Source organism: Molothrus ater, chromosome 16 (assembly GCF_012460135.2).
Source record: "Molothrus ater isolate BHLD 08-10-18 breed brown headed cowbird chromosome 16, BPBGC_Mater_1.1, whole genome shotgun sequence".
NCBI classification, from domain to species: domain Eukaryota; kingdom Metazoa; phylum Chordata; class Aves; order Passeriformes; family Icteridae; genus Molothrus; species Molothrus ater.
Window position 1 is genome coordinate 14,199,273 of NC_050493.2, and position 24,344 is coordinate 14,223,616.

The 24,344-nt window shown below is 42.7% G+C and overlaps 1 protein-coding gene across 2 annotated transcripts in view; it reads right to left on the minus strand.

Annotated features, from left to right (window-relative positions):
• Positions 1-24,344, minus strand: part of ADCY9 (adenylate cyclase 9) — a 93,822-nt gene that overhangs the window by 43,294 nt on the left and 26,184 nt on the right. For both annotated transcript variants that reach the window (XM_036392099.2, XM_036392098.2), the window contains exon 2: positions 3,649-3,821. In XM_036392099.2, the coding sequence (XP_036247992.1) occupies positions 3,649-3,821 (173 nt within the window). The remainder of the gene's footprint in view (positions 1-3,648; positions 3,822-24,344) is intronic.

Below are 24,344 nucleotides of genomic sequence, written 5' to 3' on the forward strand. Positions count from 1 at the left end.
ATACCTCTAACAAAAAATGAAGAAACCACTCCCTGTTTGATCCTGCTAATAAATTAGCAAGACCACCTCCAACACTCAGCTCCCAGGGTGAAGCCAGAAGACAAAGGGCTTGGAAAAGTAGCCTGACCTTTGAGAAGAGGCAGAAGTTCCTCTGACTTTCCCCATGTGTTCAAGTCAACATCATTAACTTCCTTCTCTATGGCAGGCATTCACAGGCTCCGTGTGCTGTGACCTCAGTGCCATGAATAAAACATTAATGCACTTCCAGCAAACACTAAGACAAGCAAAGGACTTTCTGTTTTCATACCAAGCAATCATTAAAACATTTTTACAACAGCTTATGAATCCCTGTCAAGTGAGGCATGTCATAAAGATGATAGGGAAGATAAACTGACACCAAAACCACTTCAGCAGGGTAGAGTGTTTTCATTCAAAAACCCACCTGCTATTATAGATTTACTCAGAGTTCTTACCCTCTGTGTTCACCATTTCAGTAATGTAAACACATCTTATTGACATTCAAACTGCAACAAGGTTTGCAGTTAAATGCACTACAGATACACCAGAGGAGGAAATACAATTCCTTTCATGGATCAATGACTGTTGCACTCTCCCTCCTGACTTTCCTTTACAGATTTTGTCCTCTAGAACATCCTTTTAAGCCCAAAATGTGAAAGTCATCCTTTGCATCCAATATAGCCACTTATTCCCTTTAAAATAAAAATATTTCAACTTGCTTGTAATTTTGCCTCTCCTGCTTAAGTCTCTTTTGCAGAGCTGGAGTCATCTCCTCCTACACTGACACCATTTACAGCTTTGTATTTAAAACAGTCGGCATGTAAGTCATGATTCTTTTGCAAATGATTATCTCCAGACCCTACCAGCAAGCTGCAGGCTTGAAAAAAAACCCTCACGAAAAACCCAAAAGCTGTAAAAAAGAAACCCACTCCTTTTCAAAAATTGTGCATGATCTCTGATCAAACTGCAGTCATACCTTGTGGGGGTTTTTTAACATACATATATATTTAAAGCAAAAGAGAGGAAATTTAAATTCAATACAATGAAGAAATTTTTTACAATGGGACTGGTGAAATACTGGCACAGGTTTTCCCAAGGAAGGTGGTGGCTGCTCCATCCCTGGAAGTGTCCAAGGCCAGGCTGGAGGAGGCTTGGAGCAGCCTGGGATAGTGGAAGGTGGCATGGGGTGGAAGCAGATGGGCTTTAAGGTCCTTCCAACCCAAACCATCCCATGATTCTGTGATTCTCCCCAGCAGAGAGAAGCTGGTGCACATTCCCCTCAAGAGCATGGTTTAGAGTCAGGAATCCCTGCAGCTGTGCTGGGAGAGGCAGGGCTGCTCCCCACTCTCCTGTGGGCAGAGACAGGCTCAGAACAGGTTGTTAAGGCAATGCTCACACAGTCACAGGGAAACCTGGGCTCATCCAGAATCCCCTCAGCACCAGGGCCCTGGGGCAAGGCAGGCTCAGGAGTCACAGCTGTGAGGCCACTTGGGAAACCCCTGGCCAGAGATGCAGTGCTGAGGGTGGTGAGTAAAAGCAGGCACCTCCAGACACAAACTGCAGCAGCTGGAGCACAGCAGGGCAGCCCAGGCAGCTGAATCTGGGCTGGCACTTGTCTGAGATGCTCTTCTGAGCAGCTTCTTTCAGTTTCTGCTTCTCTCACTCACAGCCATGCTGGTGTTTCTGCACTCTAGAGACTTTCACTCAGCAATGAAACATTTCAAGGGCCAGGAGCTGGACTGCAATGATCCTTTTGAATCCCTTCCACTCAGGATATTCTAAATTAACACCCAGCAGCAGTTCCAGAGCAGAACATCAGGGACAAAGCATGGTGGGGCAGCAGCATGTTCCACATCACATCCCAGCTGCTCAGAAGAGTGGTGCAGCTGTAGCTGCCCTTGTGCAAGGTAAATCACCCCACACCTCAGAAAACACAACAGAGCTGATCCTTAACACAGCCCTCATTTTGCACCCAGATCATTTTAACAAGCACCAGCCCAGGTTTGTACACAACAATGTTACCAAGCCCCAGCTGCAGGGGGGTCAGCCCCACCCTCCAGTGCAGTTTCAGTGCTCAGTCACAGCCTCCTCTGCTGTCTGACATTCCCAAGGCATCCTCACTGTCTCTCAGAACAGCAGCCACAGCTTCACTGCTTGGCTTCATCCCTCCTCTCTCCCTTCTGCTCCACACTGGCAGCTCAGCAATCCTGCTCCACTTGGCACATTCTTCTTCCTTCACTGCTTGAAATGAAGGAATTTCTGTCACTGCCACACCTGGACCTCTGCAGGACCACAGCCTGGGCAGCACTCACAGGTTTACCTGTACAGCTCCCCCCAGCTCTAAGATGTATTTTCCTGCCTTATTTGCCTTTGCCTTCACTGAAAGGCAAGAAGGAGCTGGAAAGCTGGTGCCAGTAGGATGCCAAATATATTCTTTCTTACACAGGAAAAGGAATAGCAACATATCACCAGTAACTTGGATGCTGTCAAACCACACTCAGTGCACATTCTGGGGAGGGATAAAGATGGCTACAGCTCCCTTCTGTGGTTAACAGCCTGGCCTGCTCCCTAAGGAGCTCACTCCACTTTGGACCATCTCTTTGGGTCAGCCCTCCAGCTGATCTCACTTGTAATCCAGTGTTTTTACTTCAAATCTTAAAACTGGGAGCAGAGGCAGGGTAAAGGTGCCCCACTCATGCTCTTCTAATCCAGAAAAAAATGAGAAGCAGTAAAAACGAAGTAGAATGAAAATTATCCCCACATCAACTCTGTCAGCTGAGTCTCCAACCTGAGCTGAAGAGATCCAGTCAGGACTGAGCACACTGAAGTGGAAGGACAGGGACCTGCAGATGGCCACCCCTGGCTCTGACATTTGTGCCCACCTCAGCAGCCCAGGAGAGGAATTCTTAGCACAAATGAAAAGAGAGAATAGACATCTGTTGTTTGGGAAATCTGTTCTGAGATGGAAGATGGAGAGTAACAGCAAAGCTCTGAAGCAATACACATTGTTTCACAGATTTCCTTGTCAAGAGATCTTGTGAGAGGTGTGAACATAACAAAGTGTCATCATTCCTCCAAGCTGAATCCATACAAATCCTTGCCCTCAGCTCCAGATATAGGTTTCTAGAGCAAGCAGATAAACCAATCTGCCAACCCACCAGAGCATTTTCTCCCATCACAAAAACAATCCAATTATCTTTTGCAGGATGTCTGTTGAATACTCATGGAAAGGCTCACAGGTACATGACCTTCATGACAGAGGAATGGCAGAAGCAGCAAAACCAGAAAATCCCAGAAGTTCCAGTAGCTGCATAAATCATATTCTTCCCCCCCCATACAATCCAGACCATTTAAAAAGCATCATTGACCTCTCAGTCCTGAAATACAAATAGAAATATTTATGTGAAACCACCTTTGAGAAGCGCTCACCTTATTTTAGGGATTGTTTGCCAAGTGGGAAGCAAGCCATTTAACTTGGTACATTTTTCCTCCCTCAAACTCTGTTTTGTCACTCTATGTACACACACCCATACATATGTAAATATGTAAAGCAGTGCATAAACAAGCCCATAAGGTTTCCCCAGCCCTGCTATGAGATCTGTGCTGCTGGGCTTTGAGGGGACAGCTCACCTTGGGCTTTTCCACCTGTTTGGTTGTCTTGGAGGGGTCGCTGGAGCTGTCGGCTGCCGACGTTCCCGGAGTCCTGGCTCCGTCTGCAGACTCCAAGCCAGGAAGCAAAGCTTGAGAACAGCTGCACTGGGGCTCCTTCACCTTCTGACCCGAGATCAGATAGGTCTTTAAACCTACAGGAAACAGAAAAGACCAGTCAGAACTACAGAAAGGCAGAGAGAACACTCCATTGGGCTTCTCAGGCACAGTGACCACCAAAGCACTGCCACGACTCAGGAATACAGCACACAAAAAAGACAGTGGCTGGGAAAAACAACCAGGAATACAAATGTGATCTGTGCAAAGTGGTGGCAAAAAGGGTTCCCCAAATCTGCTGTTCCACACACAAGAGGTGACTCCAACATACAGCAACGTGCACTCTCTTTATTCCATTTTCACTCATGTACTTCTGAAAAACACAGCTAAGACCTTATGCATTTGCTTCTAAGTCATAATTTGAGCTTTCACTTTAACTCTTTACTTCTGGAAAGGATCTGCAGCCTGGTTTTCACTGATATCTGTATTAATATTCTACTTCTGAAAAAGCAGCATGTACTCCTTCACTTGCCAGAGAGATGTCGTGAACATTACTTAGTGCTGGTAGCACATTGAGAAAGGAAATGGCATTTAAGTGCTAGAAATTCTGATGGGTTTTCATAGTTAGTGCAGACTTCACATTTTTAAAGAACAAAATCAATCTCCCTCTCTCGCACGTACACCCACACACGCCCTCTGCAACTGGTGTATGAATTGAAGCATAATTGGAAAGCAGATCCAATATTAAAGGCCAGGCTGGTAAATAGCAGGTTGTATCAAGCTGAGCTGTATCAAAAACCTGTTCAAAAAATGAAAGATTGGAATTTCATTTAACATAGCACTTCTTTTACATCCTTGAACTTTGTGCTGCGGTGTTCTGGGCTATTTCTAGACACAAAGGCTGAGAAGGAGCTCTTAATCCCAGCTTTCTGAATTCACAGGAGTGAATTTGATTGCCACTGGATGGGGCAATGTCCTGCTCAGCATGGAGGGGAACCAACGTCCCCCAAAAGGAGTGTGCACAAGGGCAAAGTGCCCCTTTTTCTGTGGTGCCAGAGCCCACGTTCCCAGGGGATGCTGCCCCAAACCCTCCCTGCCCCAGCCAAGCCTGGCATGGCTGCTGGGTCCCATCTGGGTCAGCTCTGCACCCCCTCCCTAACCCTGAGCCTTGGCTCCCAGGGCAGCCAGACAGGGCTGTCCCAGCCACCGACCCATGCAGTCGGCTCCATCCACAGGGTGAGCGCTGGAAATAAATGGGTCAGGCTGCAGCCTGAGGAAGAGGGCAGGCCCCTGCTCCCTGGGATAAGGTCACTCTCTCATAACCCCCTTCACAGACAGAAAATCATATCCCATAAACCTTGCTTTAGGTCTGGAATACGCAACACAGACTGTACGTGGCCAAAACCTTTCCAATAAAAATAACTCAGGCACACTGAGAGCAATTTTGCAGTTTTTCTCTTTATTCCACTTGTGCTTCAGCTCCTGATCATGACAAGCAGCACAGGGAGCCACATCCCTGCCCACCATGTCCCCCTCAGGCTCCAAAGCTGCTGGGAAAGCTCTGCTGCTCTCACCCAGAGCTCCAAAGCCAGGCTCACTTGCTGGCATCTCCAGATGTTACACCATAGCCAATCTTTATTTTTATATCATTTATAGCAGTGCTCAGATTTTATTTGGCAGTGCTGCTTAATAAAATCCTGACTGCTGCTGGCTTCCAGATGTCGAGCTCTCTCCTGCAGGCTTCTGCTGATGGGGGCTGTTGTTTAGGAATTCACCACAATCAGCTCACAATTATATGTTTACTGTGGTAAAGGCTGGAGCATTAACTGACTACTCCTATTTTTAAAAGCTACCTTAAAGCAACAGGAGCAATTTCCCTACTCCTATTATTCCTCCAATTTTTTTTTTTCCCTACACAAACATCTTTTCTTTGTTTATTGTACTTTTGAAAAGGCACTTTTCATGTCTTACTGTGCCGTGCAGGAAAATTATTTTGTCAATCTTGTTGCATGCAGTAAAATTATCTCCAGTTTGAGCTCCACGCCGAGGAAAAGAGGAAAAGGAGGAAAGGCTACAACACACCAGACACTGCAAATGGATTTGGGAAAGCAGAATCCTGCCTGAAACATCAGCTCCTGGCCCCACTCCCCACCTTGTCCTCTCTATCCCTGGCAAACCCAGCAGCCCACAGCACATCAACAGCCTCCAGGCTTTAAAGGTGCCTACAATGCCTGGTTGTTGGCACCAAAGACTCTAAAAATCTCTTTATTCCCTCCTGGTGCTCCCCAGCCCCACCACACCCCTGCACATGGAGTGTTACTGAGAAGGGGGAATCTGAATTGGGACAGAAAGAGAAAAACCAATATCCTGCATGTGTTTTGTGTGGAGCCAACAGGAGAGCTAGGAGGAGAAAAAAGATATTTTTGTAAAGTTTTGGAAAATGAAGAGGTGTAAAAACCTTTAATCTTTACAAAACTTTGCTAATACTTGTTTGTTATTAAATCCCTATGATGGGAAAACTCCATTTGCTTCAGTGTTCCTTGGAACTCAGTGACACTCCACAAAGCATCTGCCAGGCTGAGTCTGAAATATTTTGGTATTTAAAAGGGTCATTAGTTGAGTAGAACTGCTACTGGTGTAACTAAAACGCATCGTTTGAGAACAGTGTTCTCCCTCCTTTGACACTTCCAGGGAATTGGTACAACCAACACTGTCATTCTCCACACAGGCAGCGTAGGGAGTGAAAAACATCCACACCAGCACGTTTAAATCAATTGAGTAACATGACAATAAGGAATGAAGAAATAGAGGAGCTGCTATTTTATGTGAAAATGCAATTTTTGGGCTGCGTTGCTGTGCAACCAAGTAACTCAAGACATGGCAATGCAGAAAATGATCTGAGGTGCTTGGAGTGCTATTTATAAAGGCCAAGATCAATCTTGTACTCACTTCCTTCCCCGAAATTTATCCAAAATAAATGCTGAAGCACAACCTCCAAGTGCCTGATAGCAAATCTGTCCTCTGGCAAGCTTTAACCTGCAATTCTGCTTTTTCCAGAGGTGGTTCTTGGAAGCAAAGACAGGGAACAGGCTACAACAACCCCAATAAACCAACTGAACACAGGAATATTTTCTGCCCTGGGAAAAAAAATTCGCTCTCTCGTGTTTCTCTGAGGAACACAAACCATTCCTTTCACTGCTCTTCAAGGTCTGAGATCCTGTAACATTATAAAGAATAACAGCTCCTGCACACCGAGCCAAAACACTCATTGCTTGAAGTCATCTACTCTGAATATTGACATGGCAGTGTTTGCAAAGTGTATTTTTGACAAAATAATAACAGATGAGATCTTCACAGAACGACTGTGGCTTTCTTAGTCCTACTCCTGTGGAATTTCAGAAGCATTAGTGAGTCTCTGTACTTGGCTCCTTCCTTCAGATTGCCTTGCTTTGATCCCTGGCATTTCTCTGAGCTTAGAAAAACAGCAAACCCACCCCAACCACTAAAAACCACCCCTAATAGCAACAAAAAATCCTATGCATGTGCTCACACACAGATTCCTTTCCGTCTGCACAAAAATAAACAGGAGTTATTATAAATAAGGCTGGGTATAAACATCCCAGGCTTCCCCCAGCTTGTGGTGGCGTGAGAAAAGCCAGGGGCTGTGAGCAGAGGGGATTCAGGAGCACAGGCAGAGGCTGCAGCTCCCTCCTGCCATGAGCAGAGGGGATTCAGGAGCACAGGGAGAGGCTGCAGCTCCCTCCTGCAGTGAGCAGAGGGGATTCAGGAGCACAGGCAGAGGCTGCACTCCCTCCTGCCATGAGCAGAGGGGATTCAGGAGCACAGGCAGAGGCTGCACTCCCTCCTGCCATGAGCAGAGGGGATTCAGGAGCACAGGGAGAGCTGCAGCTCCCTCCTGCCCTGAGCTAAGGGGATTCAGGAGCACAGGCAGAGGCTGCAGCTCCCTCCTGCAGTGAGCACAGAGGATTCAGGAGCACAGGGAGAGCTGCAGCTCCCTCCTGCCCTGAGCAGAGGGGATTCAGGAGCACAGGGAGACGCTGCACTCCCTCCTGCCATGAGCTAAGGGGATTCAGGAGCACAGGGAGACGCTGCACTCCCTCCTGCCATGAGCAGAGGGGATTCAGGAGCACAGGCAGAGGCTGCACTCCCTCCTGCCATGAGCAGAGGGGATTCAGGAGCACAGGCAGAGGCTGCAGCTCCCTCCTGCCGTGAGCAGAGGGGATTCAGGAGCACAGGGAGACGCTGCACTCCCTCCTGCAGTGAGCAGAGGGGATTCAGGAGCACAGGGAGAGCTGCAGCTCCCTCCTACCGTGAGCAGAGGGGATTCAGGAGCACAGGGAGAGCTGCACTCCCTCCTGCCATGCCCAGGGACACCCAGAGCAGCCCTGGGGGAGTCCCCATCCCCAGCAGTGCCTGCAGAGGAGAAGCAGCCCAGGCAATCTGTGGGAAGTCACTGCAGGAAGGAACAGGGACAGGGAGAGGAAAGATTTCTCATCCTTCAAGCCCTTCATTCAGTCATTTATTCCTCCCTTTCAGCTCATTTATCCTCACTACTTCAGGTCACAAGTTGCTGTTATCCAATCCAATCTGATTTTTACAGTAGGAGAGGACATCCCTCCATGCATCTGTTTAGGACAGGATGTCTTTTCCTACAGGAAATGAAGGATTAACACAAATACTGGTAAGAAATTCTTGAACAAAATATTCAAGTTTCAATTTTTGATGCTTCACCTGTTTGGAACTGGAATTTTTTACCCCTCTCTTGATAGCACAAAGGAGAATTTCTTACTCTAGCAAACGTTTTTACACTTCTCATGTCTCTGTGTAAGAAATTCCAATTCTTTTGAGACCCTTCTCAGCACTGATTTGAAGAGACACTAAAAACAGTGACAACATTTCAGTGACAGCCTTATGGATCCATTTAATAAAAATGCAGTCCCACTTTTCACATACACCCCTGTTCCTCCCTCCCTGGATCACTTCACCTTTTAGCTGCAGTATGGGCAGTTTAACAGGTGAGCATCTTTTTCTGATTAAATGTTTGCCAGTCCACAGCCCTCTGTGCTGGGAGACAGCAATATTCCTTCTATGGATGTCATAAAATCCAAATTGTATTGATTACAACCCCTTTGACCAAATAGCTTTACATTAATGCTGTTCTTCCCCTATTTAACTTTCCAACATTTCCCTTGCAGTCTCCATGCTTTAACCATTTAATCATAGCTCAGGTCTGAGCTCCTTTCTGAACTGATGGAATACATATATATGTATTATATTTCTGTAATTATACATATTACATAATATATACATTATATACAATACATATTATTATATTTGTGTAATTAAAATAAATATAAATTAAATAATTAATATAATTAAATATATTAATTAAATATTTAATTAATCTATTTAATTAATTAATTAATTAAATATATTAATTGAATATTTATATAAATAAATATAAATTAAAATAAATCTAATACATGTATTAGATTTATGTAATTATTTTATTATATATTTTAGAAATATTCTAAAATATATAACTCATTGCTGGGTTGTGCTTCTCTGCAATCCATCAGCTTTTTGCTTTCTCTTTTTACAAAGACAATAAAATGTTTTCTCCATGCCTTTCAAAGACATCTTTGCACTTTATTGTGAAAATACTGATATTCAGGCACTGCCACTCTAGGGAAAGGAAACACAGACCAATGCTGAGGTTTTCTCACACAATAAAAGGTGCTGCTACAGAATTTCATTAGACTGACTTGCTCTGTAAAATAAATTACTAACTGTGATTTCTGGAATGTAACATGACTGGCAAATAGTAACTCAAAAAATCCCACCAATGTATTTACTTCTAACTGCAGGGTTTTTTGGGCATCTCACTTCTCTGTGCTGGTTGGTTTTTTCCCTTATCAAAGCTCAAACGATTTTTCAGGCACTAACCTACTGTCCATGCAAGAAATAACCCAGCACAAACCACCAGCCCAGGAGCTTTAGCATCCTTTGGGTCCAAGCTGCTGCTGAATCTGAAGATGATTTCCAGTAGCAAATATTCTCCCCCATCCTTAAAGTTCAGCAGTTGCCAAATCTGTATTTATGGGGACTGTCTTCTCACTTTATTAGAGCCAGGGAGTTCACTCCAACTTCCTCCTTCCTCCCTGGACAACACTTCATCTACTGACTGGGAACTGGGATTTTACACCACAACAAAAACCCTGTTGTTTTGTCACTACTCAAGGTTTGGTTTGGGAATTAGGGAAAACCTTTCAGAGAAAGGGCAGCTGGGCATTGCAAGGGCTGCCCAGGGAGGTGGTGCAGTCCCCAGCCCCAGGCATTTCCAAGAATGCCTGGAACGGCCCCTGATGTCTGCCCTGGGGGCTGCTCACAGACAGCACCTGCTCCAACCCAGCTCACGGGGTGATTGTGTCAAGCCCTGCTCTCCCAGCCTTGTGCAGCCCCAGAGCCCACCCTGCTCCCTCCAGCTGGGCTGAGGCTCAGAGCCAGCGCTGGCCAGGCTGCAGGGCCACCAGGAGCCCTTGTCCTGCCCTGCCCTTCCCCTTGTGCTCCTCACGCTCACAGCAACCTGGGCCCTGCCACCACAGCCAGCAGATTCCTTCCCACACGCTGCATTAAGTTCTTTTTAGACTTAGAGATGGGGTAACTGAGAGGGGTTTTAAAAATTTTTATTCTGTTTTTAGTCTCATGATTAGGGTGAGACAATACAGAGGTTATAATTCATGCTATTACACTTAGAAGCTAACTATTTCTTAATTACTATATATATATATATATATATATATATAATTATTTATCCTATATTTTATTTATTATATTTCTTAATTACTATATATATATTTCTTAATATATATATAATATATATAATATATATATATTTTAATTTCTTAATATATATATTTCTTAATTACTATATATATAGAGAGTAATTATTTATTCTATATTTTATTTATTATATTTATGTAATTATTTTATTATATATTTTAGAAAGATTCTAAAATATATAATAAAATAATTCCATAAATATAATGAATAAAATATATAATTATTTATATGTAATTATTTTATTATATATTTTAGAAAGATTCTAAAATATATAATAAAATAATTCCATAAGTATAATAAATAAAATATATAATTATTTTTATGTAATTATTTTATTATATATTTTAGAAAGATTCTAAAATATATAATAAAATAATTCCATAAATATAATAAATAAAATATATAATTATTTCTATGTAATTATTTTATTATATATTTTAGAAAGATTCTAAAATATATAACAAAATAATTACATAAATATAATACATATAATAATGAAATATTTAGAATATAAATATAATATATATATTATATTTAAATATATATATAAATAGAAATATAGAAAGAGATATAATCGATATAAAGATATAAATAGATATAAAGATATAATAGAAATATTCTATTTCTCTAAAGTATTTAGTTTTTTCATAAGGCTAGTTTTTGAAACTTGTTTCTAGTTCTTTTTCTCTCTCAGCAATGTCTGTCTTATTCTATAGCATTTCTCAGTCAACATTTGTCTCAAAGTTTACAGACAAATGTATACTATGTGAGCCTTCTGTCAAGATTTAAAAATTTTCTACAAATTTCTTCCCACAGACACATAATTAATGAAGAGTTTTATGTTAATTCTTATAACCCCATAATAACCCCATGTTTGGAGTTATTATGAATTTATTATTATAAATGATATTATAATTTATTATTATTATTCTATTATTAAGAATGTTAATTCTTATAAGCCCAGCTTACCATTTTCTACTCCTCCTGTGTGTGTAACATCACACACAGCAGTTCACTGAACACTTCCAGATCAAATACACCCTCAAGACCCCACATCATCAAATCCATTCCTGAAAAACAGCCAGGGAAGCACCAGTAAAGGTAAACACAATGCATCTGACTGCTCTGATGAAGGCTGTGCAAAATGACATGAAAAAAAAATTCATGAGGGTTTTTTTTTTCTATTTTAAAGCCCAAAAAATACCCCTAAGAGAATTGCAGCTTTTTATCTGCAGATATTTCAGCGATAAAGCTGGAAGCCAGAATCACACCACTGCCTTTTGTACAGCAGGCTTTGTGTCACTCACACTGCAGGACGGCACAAAAGGACACTGGATAACTCTGTAAAAAACTGAATTTTTACAACCTGCAAGTCCCACCCTCTAACCCACAGAAACCACTTCCAGCTCAGTGCAGACAAAAGCCTGCAACCCAAACCACCCAGATTCCAAACAAGCCTACCTGGAAAAGCACTTTGAATGTATGGAGCAACATTTCCTGTGGCTAAAATGAGAAAGAGAATTTCTGAGCCAACTTGCTATCTTAGGTCTCTGGAAAGCAGAAACAATGATAATAAGAAACAGAACTTTATAGACTGAAAGACAAAAGAAACTCAAAAAAGCCAAAGCCCCAAACCTATCCCCATAATCTCCAAGGAAGAGCTGCAAAGAGCCAGAGAAACCAGAGGCATCTTCTGTATTATGGCAAACTGCTGTTTGCCTTCTGCCTCCTTTGTTTAGCAAAATACTGATTTTTGATCTTTTGATCCTCTAACAGACAACAGTGGGGTTGGAAAACGCTGATCAACAACACATGTGTAATTTTGGTATTCAACATCTGCCAGTTTTAAGTGGGGAACCCTGGACCCAAACCCACAATTTACATTTATAGCTAAGCTGCAGAAAGGAACTTGCAGGCTGGTAATCCATCCTTGTTCAGTGTCTTTTATCTTCTTCTCACCTGGGTGAGATAAAATAACCCAGCCAAAGGAAAAATAGAGCAGAAAAAGCCTGGGCAAACCCAGCACAGACATGCAGCTCAAACACACTGGTCCAGCTGCCACTGATGGCTCAGGGATAAATATATAAAAATATATATATAAATATATATATTTTAATAAATATATATAAAATATATTATATTATATTATCATTAATATATATTATTCATTATATATGATATGATTTATTGTTTATTATACAATTAATATTATTAATATATTATATATTTATATATTATATAAGTAAATATATAAATATAAATAAGATATATATTAAAATATATAATAAAAATCTATTTATATTTATATTATATTTATATATTTTTATATTGATATATTTTAATAGATTATATATATATATATATATATATATATATATATATATATATATATATATACACCTTTTTTTTTTTTAAACTCTCCTGGGAGATGAAAGAGGCTGAAGAGAGACTGATCCCCACACTGAGCTTTATGACTGCCCTTATTTATGTTCAGCTCTGCTGGTGCCCAAGTGCCTCTGACCACAGCCTGAGAGTGAACAGCAGATGAGCCCATTCTCAGCGGTGACTCTGGGTTTTTAACTCATTTTTTCACCTCAGTACAGCTCACAGCTTGTCACCTTAATAGCAGAGAAAAGCAGCTTTAAGGAAAGGTAAGCCTGGGATTTTGCAGTCTTGCCAGGGGCAAGGGAAGCTTGAAGTCCAGCAAATTTACAAACATGCTGCAGGGAAGAGATTCTGTCCTAAGGGGCCCTCACAAAACCTAGGAGATATATCATGTTCCTCCATTGAAAGCTAAGAAGAGGCCCTAATTCCAGCTCTAGGATGTTGGGGATTAACTGGTAAAAACACTGTCTGGCTTTTACTGACACTGCTCAGCCATCCTGTAAACTCTCCTGCAGTCTGGGTCACGAAAACAAATTCCATGATGCAATCCCACGCCTGAAAAGGCATCTGCTGTTATTTTATTGACATTATTTTTCACATTTATTGACAATCCCTTTGCCCTCTGTGTTAATTTTAACACCTGGAAAGGAATAAGCACGCTAAGAGAACCAGAAATGTTTGAACAATGCAGGTGCCAAAGCACGAGTCACCCAAGCACACAAGGGCATGGTACTTGCAGGGCGGTCCCAACACTTCAAAAATGATCATATTCCTCCCACAGAATGCCTTTTCTGGAAACAGAAATGATAATGAATTAGAAACTGAACCTAATAAAGATACAGCCCATTTAGAGTTCATCATTTCACTGCTGGACTGGGAATGAGGTGCCGGAGCAGAGGTGGAAGAGCAGAAGGAGCAGCAGGGATGGGGAGCAGGAGCCTCAGCCCCAGGGCAGCCTCTGCCAAGCAGTGCCCAGCTCCCTCCTCACCCCCTGCCAGCTCCGGGCTGTGGGCTGCAGAGCTCCATCCCGTGGGTGTGCCTGCAGTGATGGGAACCAGGGTAAATACACTTTAGACACACAAAATGCCACTGCTGGCAGCTCAGGACTCTGCTTCAAGGAAAATTATAAGGTCACAGCACTGTAAAGTCTTTTGAAGACATTACTGAGAATCTTTTTCTTCCAGCTTCTTGTTCAGGATGCAAATGTGGGTTTGGAGTTTCTTCTCCCCCCTCATCATTGACAGGAAGGTACCTCAGAGCCCAAGCCCAGAGAGCCAAGGCCATAACCAACCCCAACAGCTCCAAAATGTCAAACACAGGGCACAGATCAGCCCCTGGAGCTCTTCTGTAACACAAATCCATTAGACACATCCCTGTCCATAGCTGAAATCCCTGCTGCATGGCAGCAGCATGACAGAGGAAACCTTTGGGAATAGTTTTCTGTATGGCCTCTGCAATCCAAGCTTTTGGGCAGGATCTGTCCATGTTTCCCTGGTGAATTTGTACACATGGGAAGTTCTGACATTCCACATCACCCAAAGAGTGCAGCAATCCTTTGGGATATGTAGAATAAAAAACTTCCTCTTATTATAAACAAAAAAAGCATTTCCAACTTAAAACTACTGTGGGAGGGAAACAAGCAATCTGAACACGGCACAGGAGATATCTCCAAGGCAAGGACTTCAAACAATTTATTTAAACAGCAGTGTTATAAACCAGAGATCTACGAACAGATAAGGATTTCTCAACAAAAATTCCACTGCTCTAGACAAGACAATTATACAAAGCCACAAACATCCAGAAAGACATCATATATATTACATTTTCTTCCCACACAGTAGCTGGCATATCTCAGGAACTATGGATGGCTGCACCAGCCTCTGCTACACACAGGCAGAATTAAAAAGAAGTCAAAGAAAGGCTCTAGGTGCAAGTTCTCTTAGCTCCAGGCTCTCAAGAATGGAAAATCATTCATTTTAAACTAAAAAGGCGAGGCCACAGTGAAAGCAGTTAGAAGCTTATTAGAAATCCCACCCAGGAAAATTCCACTTGGGACCAGAGGATGCCACGGATCTTTTTGATTGATATTTTAGAATTAATGAATAACAAACGTGCAGGATGAGGAGAGGACTCCAATAAAAAACAATAGTCTGATGCAACTGGAGCCTGCTTGGCCCATGGTAACCGAGTGAGCTATTGTGGCTCTCTGGACTAACACTTTTTAATAGAATCCAGATTCAGTTTAAACAAGACTTTAGAAGCCTGTTTTGTTATACTGCTGCAATCTCTTTGTGTTGACAGGGCTACGATCAGGCAAATTCTTTCCCTGTTGCATAATGCAGGTAGCTGGATGCTTAATCAGCATTTTCTAGGGAGCAGGGCAATCCCACAGGCTGGCAGTGCCCTGGTGCTCCAGGGCTTCAGAGGGAAGTAAAACCCAAATCAGTAAAATCCATGTGCAAAGCTGGTGGGCTCTGCATGGGGAACACAAGTACCTTCCATGTTGTTACCTGGAACAACAATTCATTAGCTTGATTAGCCTTAAGACATACTCAGAGAACATAAAAGATTTGCCCTTAAGGGATCAAATTAAAAGAAGTAAATCTGCATATCTTAGATAATTCATTCCTGCATTAAAAATAGTTTTTTTAAAAAGTTGTATATGTCTGCATATCAGTGCTCCAAGCAAAGAAAAATGTCACCAGGGGTCCCCAGCCCAGGAAAAGGACATGGGCCACCATTTCCCCACCTGCCATCAGAGCCCACCAACACAGTTTGAAGATTTAATATTTATACCAAATACTTGTTCAACACATTTTATCATTACATCAGTTAATAATGGTATTTCTTCCCCCATCCAAGATCTTTGGTCAGAATTGACAAGTTACACAGTGAGCAAGCACAGTTTTGATAGAGCCTGCAAAAAAAATGTTGCTCATCACATGGGCTGGAGTTGAGCACTCATATTCCAACACTTGGGAAGCCAGCATTCCCCCCAGGAGCACTGGCTGAGGGAATCATGTGAGCACCAGGGTATTTATTCAAATTGGCTGCAAGAAGGCAGCCAAACAGAAATAATGTTGCAGTAGTGAATTCAGTCATTTCACAACTCCCCCAGCGCCGAGCCTTGTGCAATCCAAACAGGCAGTTGTAATTCCAGGTAAGTTGTTATTCATAACTTACACACCACTTGTTTACATGTGGTTGACAGTTTTAAATGGTTACTAATTCAGTACTGAAAAATAAAGCTAATGCAAATAAAACTGCTGCAGGAGGCACTTCAGAATAACAATATCTCACAGTGGTATAAACACTGGGGAGGTGGTGAAGAAGAAACTCCCAAGAGCTGCCACCACCTAAGTATGTATCACTATACAGCTGTATTTTAACTGGCAGGCTTCAGCCACTGAGTATTTGCAGTGTTTCTAGCTCAAAATAAGAATAATTTCAGAGGCACTGCTCTTTTCAGAGCAGCTACAGGAGTGCTGTGTCTCCCCCAGGCAGAGGATCAGCTTTTCAGTTTATTCCCCTCCTTAGGTAAAATTGTAAACAAATAATCATTTCCCAAAATAAAAACAATCTGAAAGTCCAAAACCAAGGTTTAACAGGAAATATTGCCAAAACTGTGTTTATTTACCCAGTCAAAACGTTTCTGAAATTCCTCCCATTTCCTCAGTGTACAACACTGAGGCAACCTCCAGTCCTGACAGGCCACATTTGAATTGTCCCCTCCTCTCTGCATACCAGGGTGGATCCACAGCATGGATCTCCTCCACCCAGGTGACACTAAACCCATCCTGGAGATGCATCAAGTGTTGCTCCACATGGAGCAGCCCTCAAGGCCACGGGGCTGCAGTGATGGCTGGCTGCAGGCCAGCCCTGTCACCCGGTGGAAAGGACACCGTGCTCTTGGCTTGGCACTGTGGTGGGAAAGCCATGGCCAGCTCTTCACTGCAAGGGTCTGTCCAACAGCTGATTCAACCCCAGTGAAGGTTCCCACCTTGTGCTCCTCAGGCTGTGGCCTCTAAGTGTGCCAAGGCACCCAAACTCTGAGGAGTCAGGAAAGCACCACCAACTCCAACCAAGAATCAGGAACTGTGGAATGGTTTGGGTTGGAAGGCACCTTAAAAACCATCTAGATCCAAAATCCTCCTGCCGTGAGCAGGGACTTCTTCACTAGACCAGTTCCAACCTGGCCTTGACCTTCTAGGACATCTCCTACTGCTCTCTCTCTCCCACTGGATCAGTGTCCAGTGGATTTCACTGCATCTCTTATTTCAGGAAAACACTACGATGGGCAAAAAGGGTGATGACACCCCCTACCCCCAAAACTGCAAGGACAGAAAACAAACTCTCTGTCACACAAGCAGCTGTCGAGGGTTTCAGCCCATCCTTCAAAGCTCCCTGGGTGAAGTCATCAGAGCTTCCAGAGAGATCTCATGCCAAGCCTTAAACCATGTGTGGTGACCACAGGTGAACCTGTGCTCCTGTGCACTCACTGCAAACGCTGGATCACTGTAGCAGCACGTACTGCACCAAATAACACAGCATGATAGATTATAACGTGATTCATGCCCATAAAGAACATAACACAGGCAATGAATCCTTTCATGTAGCCACAGAACACCCAAGGAAACAGATATGGAGATTTGTCACTTATTACCCAACAGATTTGCCTGATCATCATTACATCATGGCAGTAAATCTATCCAGTGGCAAGGACATTAAATAACATGCAGTTAAAGAAACATTCTCTAAATGCACATCATTGAAACATTCTATTTGTTCTTTTGAAATGAGCCCACCCTCATACTCCCAGCAGCAAATCTCTGCCCAGTGCTGATGCTCAAACCTATTTTTAAGAGTGGAGGAGATACCAGCACCACCAGACAAACAAGTAGAAGTCCTTCAAGTGACATAAACCAGATATGGGTAAAATCAGCACTTCTGTTTCTCCAAGGTTTGAATATTCTATAAATCATCTATTATTATTCTCTGCACTTGGACCAGCCCTGGCAGCCTAGTTCATACCGGAGCAAGCCCCCAACCACCAGCTCCTCCATCAGCTCATGGCCCACATTTGATTTTTTCATCCTTTGCAAAAACATTCTCAGACTTTGTGCTAATAACTAGCTGATTACATTTCAAACCCTCGGGCTAAAAGTTATTACTGGGGACTGCAGGAATGTGTCTGGAATGCAAAAACAACAGGGGTGAAAAATCAGTGGGCTCTGAGCTGGTATAAATAGATAGTTCCCTGTGGAAACTCATCTCCTCTCAAAAACCAAACCCAAAGACAGTGGCCCATATCTCCTCCAGTTAATCTCACTGGAGAGAACTGAGCCATCTCCCAGCCCTGAGGAAGAGGCATGTCCAATCTCCACAAATAGAACATCAATAATGTTTCTGTTGTGCTTGCATGCCAGACCCAGAAGCAGCCTGCGTAATCTGCTGATAAACTCACGTAAGAGACAGTAGTTTCGTGAAATGCCAAATACTTCACATCTTGGAAAGAAATGGGGAAAAGTTCTTCTTAGGGAAGCTCTCTCTGTGGTTGAATGATGGCAGGTTTATTGACACAAAGTTTCTGGTATGCAAACTTACTGTGGCCCAAGCAAATTCCTGCATCAGCCTCCACCTGGAAGTTGAAGCTGATATTAAACCATGAGAGCACCACTGAGGTCTGGTCTCTCTCTGCAGTCTCTGCACTCAGCCAGAGAGCAGCCCTGCAAGGGCTTCAAACAGGATTTATGGCATCCATGGAAATCAGGGATCCATCCCTCCAGTTTGATTTTTGGGGCTTTGTGCTGCCCCTGTGTAACTTACATCCCTTCTCATTTGCTCTGGAGTTATTCTCAATCGCTTGGAGGTATAGAGGACACTGGGGAAACGAAAGATTACAGGTCTCCAGAAGAAGATTGTTGTAAAAACAACCTATTTATTTGCAGCCTTTAGGCAGAAAAAAAGCTTTAAAAAACAACCTAAAGAATTAAGATCAAATGAAAGCACAGAAACAAAGAAAATACCCCTTTCCCATCAAACTCAAAAAAAAAAAAAAAAGCTCTTGGCTGTGCTTAGAAAAACTGAGAGAAATCCAACAAAGACTAAATATTTCCCTAACCTCTGTATTTGCCTCTCTGATGCTGCTGCCACAACTCTGTTAGAATTGGAAGAGACAACTTCATAGCCCAATGCCTTTGTACTTCCACAGAATCACTTGCCTAATGAAGTCTTTCATGGCTTATTTGAAGATTTAAGCATTCAAAAACAAAATTCCTCAATGAAGAATGAAGTGTTTTGTGGGATTACTCTTTCCCTGAGGTTAGGGATCAAGGTTTCTCAGAAACACCATGAGTCACAGTGGTTTTAGCTTACTCATCTTAAAAAGTGTGGCTTTTTTAATCTGATAACAAGCAATTCTTTTTTTTTTTTTCAAAAGTATTTGAGACAACTTGTTTGAATGAGAAACAGAATATGCTTTTTGTTACCCTCACACTTGTGTAAACTATTTTATGTAAAGGGAGGGTTTTATAACCAACTTTTGACATTTGTCAGCACGACCCTGAGATAACCAGTACGAGCTCCTGCTGGTTTAGAAGCAACAGCTTATCTAGAGTGCAGCAAGGCAGCTGCACACCTCAGAGGGGCAAAGCAAAAAAGCAGAAAAAAATCCCAGTGCTAAAATCACCATTTGATTTACAATGTCTTCCCTCAAGGAAACTGAAATTCAAGAGACTGATATCACAGAATGGCTTTAAACAGAGTGCATGACTTACAGGTGAGCTCACAGCTTGATCAGTCTATCTATTCCTTGGCACCAACACCAAAATCCACTCTAAGTTTTCACATCACTGTGTGTACAGTGAGATCTCTGCTCTTTATGGACAATTTGCTTTCCTGAGTGGATTTCTGACTTCATTTCACTTGTCCTGTTGCTCTTGCAGACTTTCATTCCTTAATCACCAATAGATAAATCATAGATTAATTTGATGTCAAAACTAAAGGTACCCTCCTAAATGATTAAGTCTAAAAAGCTTTGTTAACAAACTTGTTTAATGTTAATACTTTTCAATAAATGAAGAAAGATGTTGTAAAAGTAGATTTTAATATAAAGGAAGACTTGTTAGTGCTGTGGGTATCATAAGCAGGAGATTTTTCTCCCTTAAAAAGCATCAGCACAGGGTATCTCAGAAACACCAAGAAAACCAGAAGGGTAAGTATATTATGATACACAGAAACATGGAAATACACATTGCTAATACAATGGGGTTTGTTCCACCTGGGACACTTCCCTATGCTGGCAACCTCTACTGATGGCTCTTAGGAAAATGAAGCTTCAAATTGCAGAGCATTATCTTCCTGCAGAGCACAAAACCCAACCTATACCATTTTTTTTTGGTGCTAAATCCCTAATTTTATTTTTTTTTCAGTTAGGTTCCTAGTCCAAGAAAGGACATTTCAATTTCTCAGTGATCTGTGCCACTGGAATTTCATGCAAGACTTTGCTTGGGAAACTGGAATGGAACTCTATGAACTTAAAAGTGAGAAAGGAAATATTTTTCTAATAGTTACTGGAGGGCTCTGCTAAGTCCCAGCCATCTACCCAAGATACTACACAACAGCTGGGTGTCCTCTTTGCAGAATACAGGGAATATACAGAATATGGAATTCATACAGTATTTCCTAGAAAGAATTCCTCATACCAAGCCTATACAGTAGTTTTAATTTTCTTTTTTTTATTTATAAAGCTGCCACAGTGTTAAGGAGCAAGGTCTGGTTTTAAAAGGAGGTGTGCTTTTCATCTTTTCTGTCAGAAGCATAGAAGTTGTTTACTTTAGAGGAAAACTGATTATTTGAAGTCTGCTCTCCCATTAGCACCACAGCACAAGCAAAGCATTTATCTTTTCTGCTGGACTTGGATTGTGCATGCATCCAGGGAAGCTGCACTTTCTCTCCCAGGCAAACCAGCAAGCAGAGAGGCCTGGGGGAAAAAAGATAATTAAAAATAAAATGTAGCTGTGCTCACTGAATCCTGAAGCTGTTACTGCAGTGTGAAAGCTGTGCTGGCCCTGGACCCTCTGGATCTCTGGTATCTCCCCAGTTTGCACATCCCTGCTGTGCCTGCAGCTGGGGCTGCCACAGGAACCCCTGGCTGGAAATGAAAACAAAAGGTGCTCCTTTCCTCCCTCCCCTGCTCGTGTGTGTGATCAGATGGATCATCTCTGCACCTCCACATTTCCGTGGTTTTATTGCCTGTTTCACTCCAATGAGAAGAGATGAAATCCATCTTGCAATTACATTTTGAAATGTTTCTCCTGAAAAAGAGGGGATAAAGCAAAATCTATGCTAAGGAAGAGCACAAGTCTTCCCAAAGCAGCTGAGATCCTCAGTGCAATCTGCAGGAAGGAGGTTGATTTTAGGTTGATTTTAGGTTGATTTTCTCTCTCAGCCTGTTCCACTGCGTTTGCCTCCGCACAGATGAGCCTCAGCAGCTGTGGGGAAAGGGATCCTCTCTCCTTGTGGCTGTCTCAGCCTGAAAGCAAGATCTGAGAGCAAGGTTTGGCACTTCCCCTCCTCCTTCTGCTGGGATTTACCAAGGTCTGTTTGCTGGAAGCTGATGAGGTGAAGCACTGGGGTCTCTCAAATGGAGATTTAGTCACCAGTGCTGCACACAGGTTTATTGTGGCTCCCTGCCACACAGAATGAGAGCTCAGTGTGCAGATCTCAGTCTGAGTAAGATGAAAACTTCATGTCACCACTGAGTTCACAGCCAAGACCAAACTGGGGTGGGGGGGGACAGGACACAATGCCAAGATGGGAGCAATCAACAGACCAGGCTGCTCTTCAGAGAGACCTCAGCCCTGAGAGCATCCCAGTGAGCACTCAAAACAGCACCTGGAAACCACCTGCACCTCTGGGCTCCCTGAGATGCAGCTGGTGACAGCAGGCAGGGTGACAGCAGGCAGGGCGACACCAGGGAGGGTGACAGCAGGCAGGGTGACACCTGGGCAGGGTGACACCAGGCAGGGTGACACCAGGCAGGGCGACAGCAGGGCAGGGCGACAGCAGGCAGGACCCCACAATGATCAGGGACTGAGGCACTTGGTGTGCAAGGACAGAGCTGGATTTTGGGAGCTTTGAGAGATGAAAGCTACAACCACCTAACAGAGCAGGTTCTCCACAGAGGAGCACAGCACCAGGACAGGGTGTGATGAGGACAAGTTACAGTGGGAGAGATCCTAAAACCCAGCTCCAAACCTCTGCTGAGCCCTGGTTTGGGCAAGGCACCTTCAGAGGTCCCTCAACAGCCTGTCTTATGCTGTTGAACCAATCCAATGGAAATCAAATGGCTGCCACATAGAAATCTACAGGAAAAGTCAGATTTGCCTCCAAGATCTGCTGTGTGCCCCTCTGGTTTACATTGTCACTGATGCAGCAGAACACATAGGCAGGTAGAAGTTTTCCAAGTTTTTGTCATCCTTGACTTTAAAATTCCATTTCATGCTCTAATTTTCCCAGAGAAAGGTCATATTAGGTGAATTTTTTGAATTCAGGTAAATATGAATTGCTTTCAGTTGAGATTTCAACATTTTCAGCATTTTTCCTTCAACATTCTTACTGCTGTTTCTTCAGAAACAACAAGTAGGTTAGAAATGAGAAATTCACTCTCTGTTCTGAGGAATTTCCACCATAACCTCACATGGCCTTGGAAAACACTGCCCACATTACTGGGACTGCATTTATGCACCATCAGTGAGATGCCTGTGTGGGGCAAGACCTCCTGATTCACAGTGGGAAATCCAATTTTCAGCTCCTGTTGTTGAAAGGAGAAAAACTGCAGAGGTGAACTGCTTCACCTGACTCAAAGCATGAAGGTTACAGCTGAAAAGTATCCATGTGAAATGCCAAAGGAGTTATTTTTATCCCTCCCTCTCATTTAAATTTAAAGCAGGACAGCAGTAGTGATACTGTGAGGTGCTAATGTTGTTGAAATGCAAGGGGAATCAATAGTTTTTCCAGGAAGAGAGAGCTTGGAAAAGGGATGAGCAGTTTAAAGTCTGCTTCACCTCTGCCAGCAGCAGCTTCAGCCACCTCCTGGATACTCAAAACCCAAATTATCTCCAACACCTCACTTCTGCCAAATACACTAATTTTTCTCTCATCATCTAACAAGTCCTTAGCTTGCACACTCTCAACAGCTCTTCTGAGTTAACATAATGAATAAAAAATATGCAGCATATTGAATTAAAAGAAAAAAAACCTGGGAACAGCTCTGGCTCTGGCATGCAGATTTGATCCCTCCTGCACAGGAGGCAGAGCACACTCACACAGCCACCCACCCACCTCCCTGCTCAGGAGAACACAGAGCTCCCATCAAGTGCTGCACTCCACATTTCCAGGCTGCAGGAGAGGCCAGAGCACAATTTCATGAAAAGTGCTTCTCGTTCTCACTCTCCATACGTGCCTCTGGAAACTTCCCACTAGGGCTATACATCACAGCTTTTGGGGTTTTTTTTTTTCTTTTTTTGGTTGAGCAAATTAATTATTGTGTTTGAATTGGCTTCCTTTAGAAACCTGTAAAATTCTTGTGTGTCGGGGCAGAAAAAAAAAAAAAAAAAAAAGGAAGGGGAAAATGCAAACAAGTGAAGTCACATAAAGCTTCCACAGCAAAATCCTTTTGAATTCCAATTCAATTGGAATACAGCAGCCCTGGAAATGATGGTTCTAAACCACAAACAAGCAAGGGAATGTTTGGTAACCCCAAGCAAAAATCCCCTGGCCTCTGCAGCAGCCCAGCTCAAGCCTGCAGCTCTCCATCTATTTATAGACCTGGGGCACATATCACTACAATAGCTGATTGTGCTTTGCAGCTGTTTTGTATATCTAGAAGGGCAGGAAAGAACAGACTGCACTTTGATCTTGCCCTTTTTTGGAGCAAAAACAACAACAAAAAAAGGCCATTAGGAAGGACTCAATATTTGGGAATCACAAGGGTCCATGCTCCCAAAGCCACAGCTTACACTTGGCATGGAGGGCTCCCAGCACATGTCCAATTGTTTACTGGGATTAGAAACCCAGTCAATATTTATTCTAGAAGCATGCAAACTATTTCACCTTGCATGAAAACATATGTCAAACCTAATTATAGGAATCCTTCCTCCCCAGAGCATCTGTTAAGTGATACACACATGAAATTAAGAGTCAACCTGAATGCAACTGCATCATAAATTAGCACTTTGTGTTTCTGGGGAGATAAAAGAAATTAAATATTTGCTCAAGATAACATTGTTTGATAAGAATCAACTATGTACAACCTGTACAACATGTTGGGATTAAAGCTTTATAGATTATACAAATGTATTGGAGCTAAT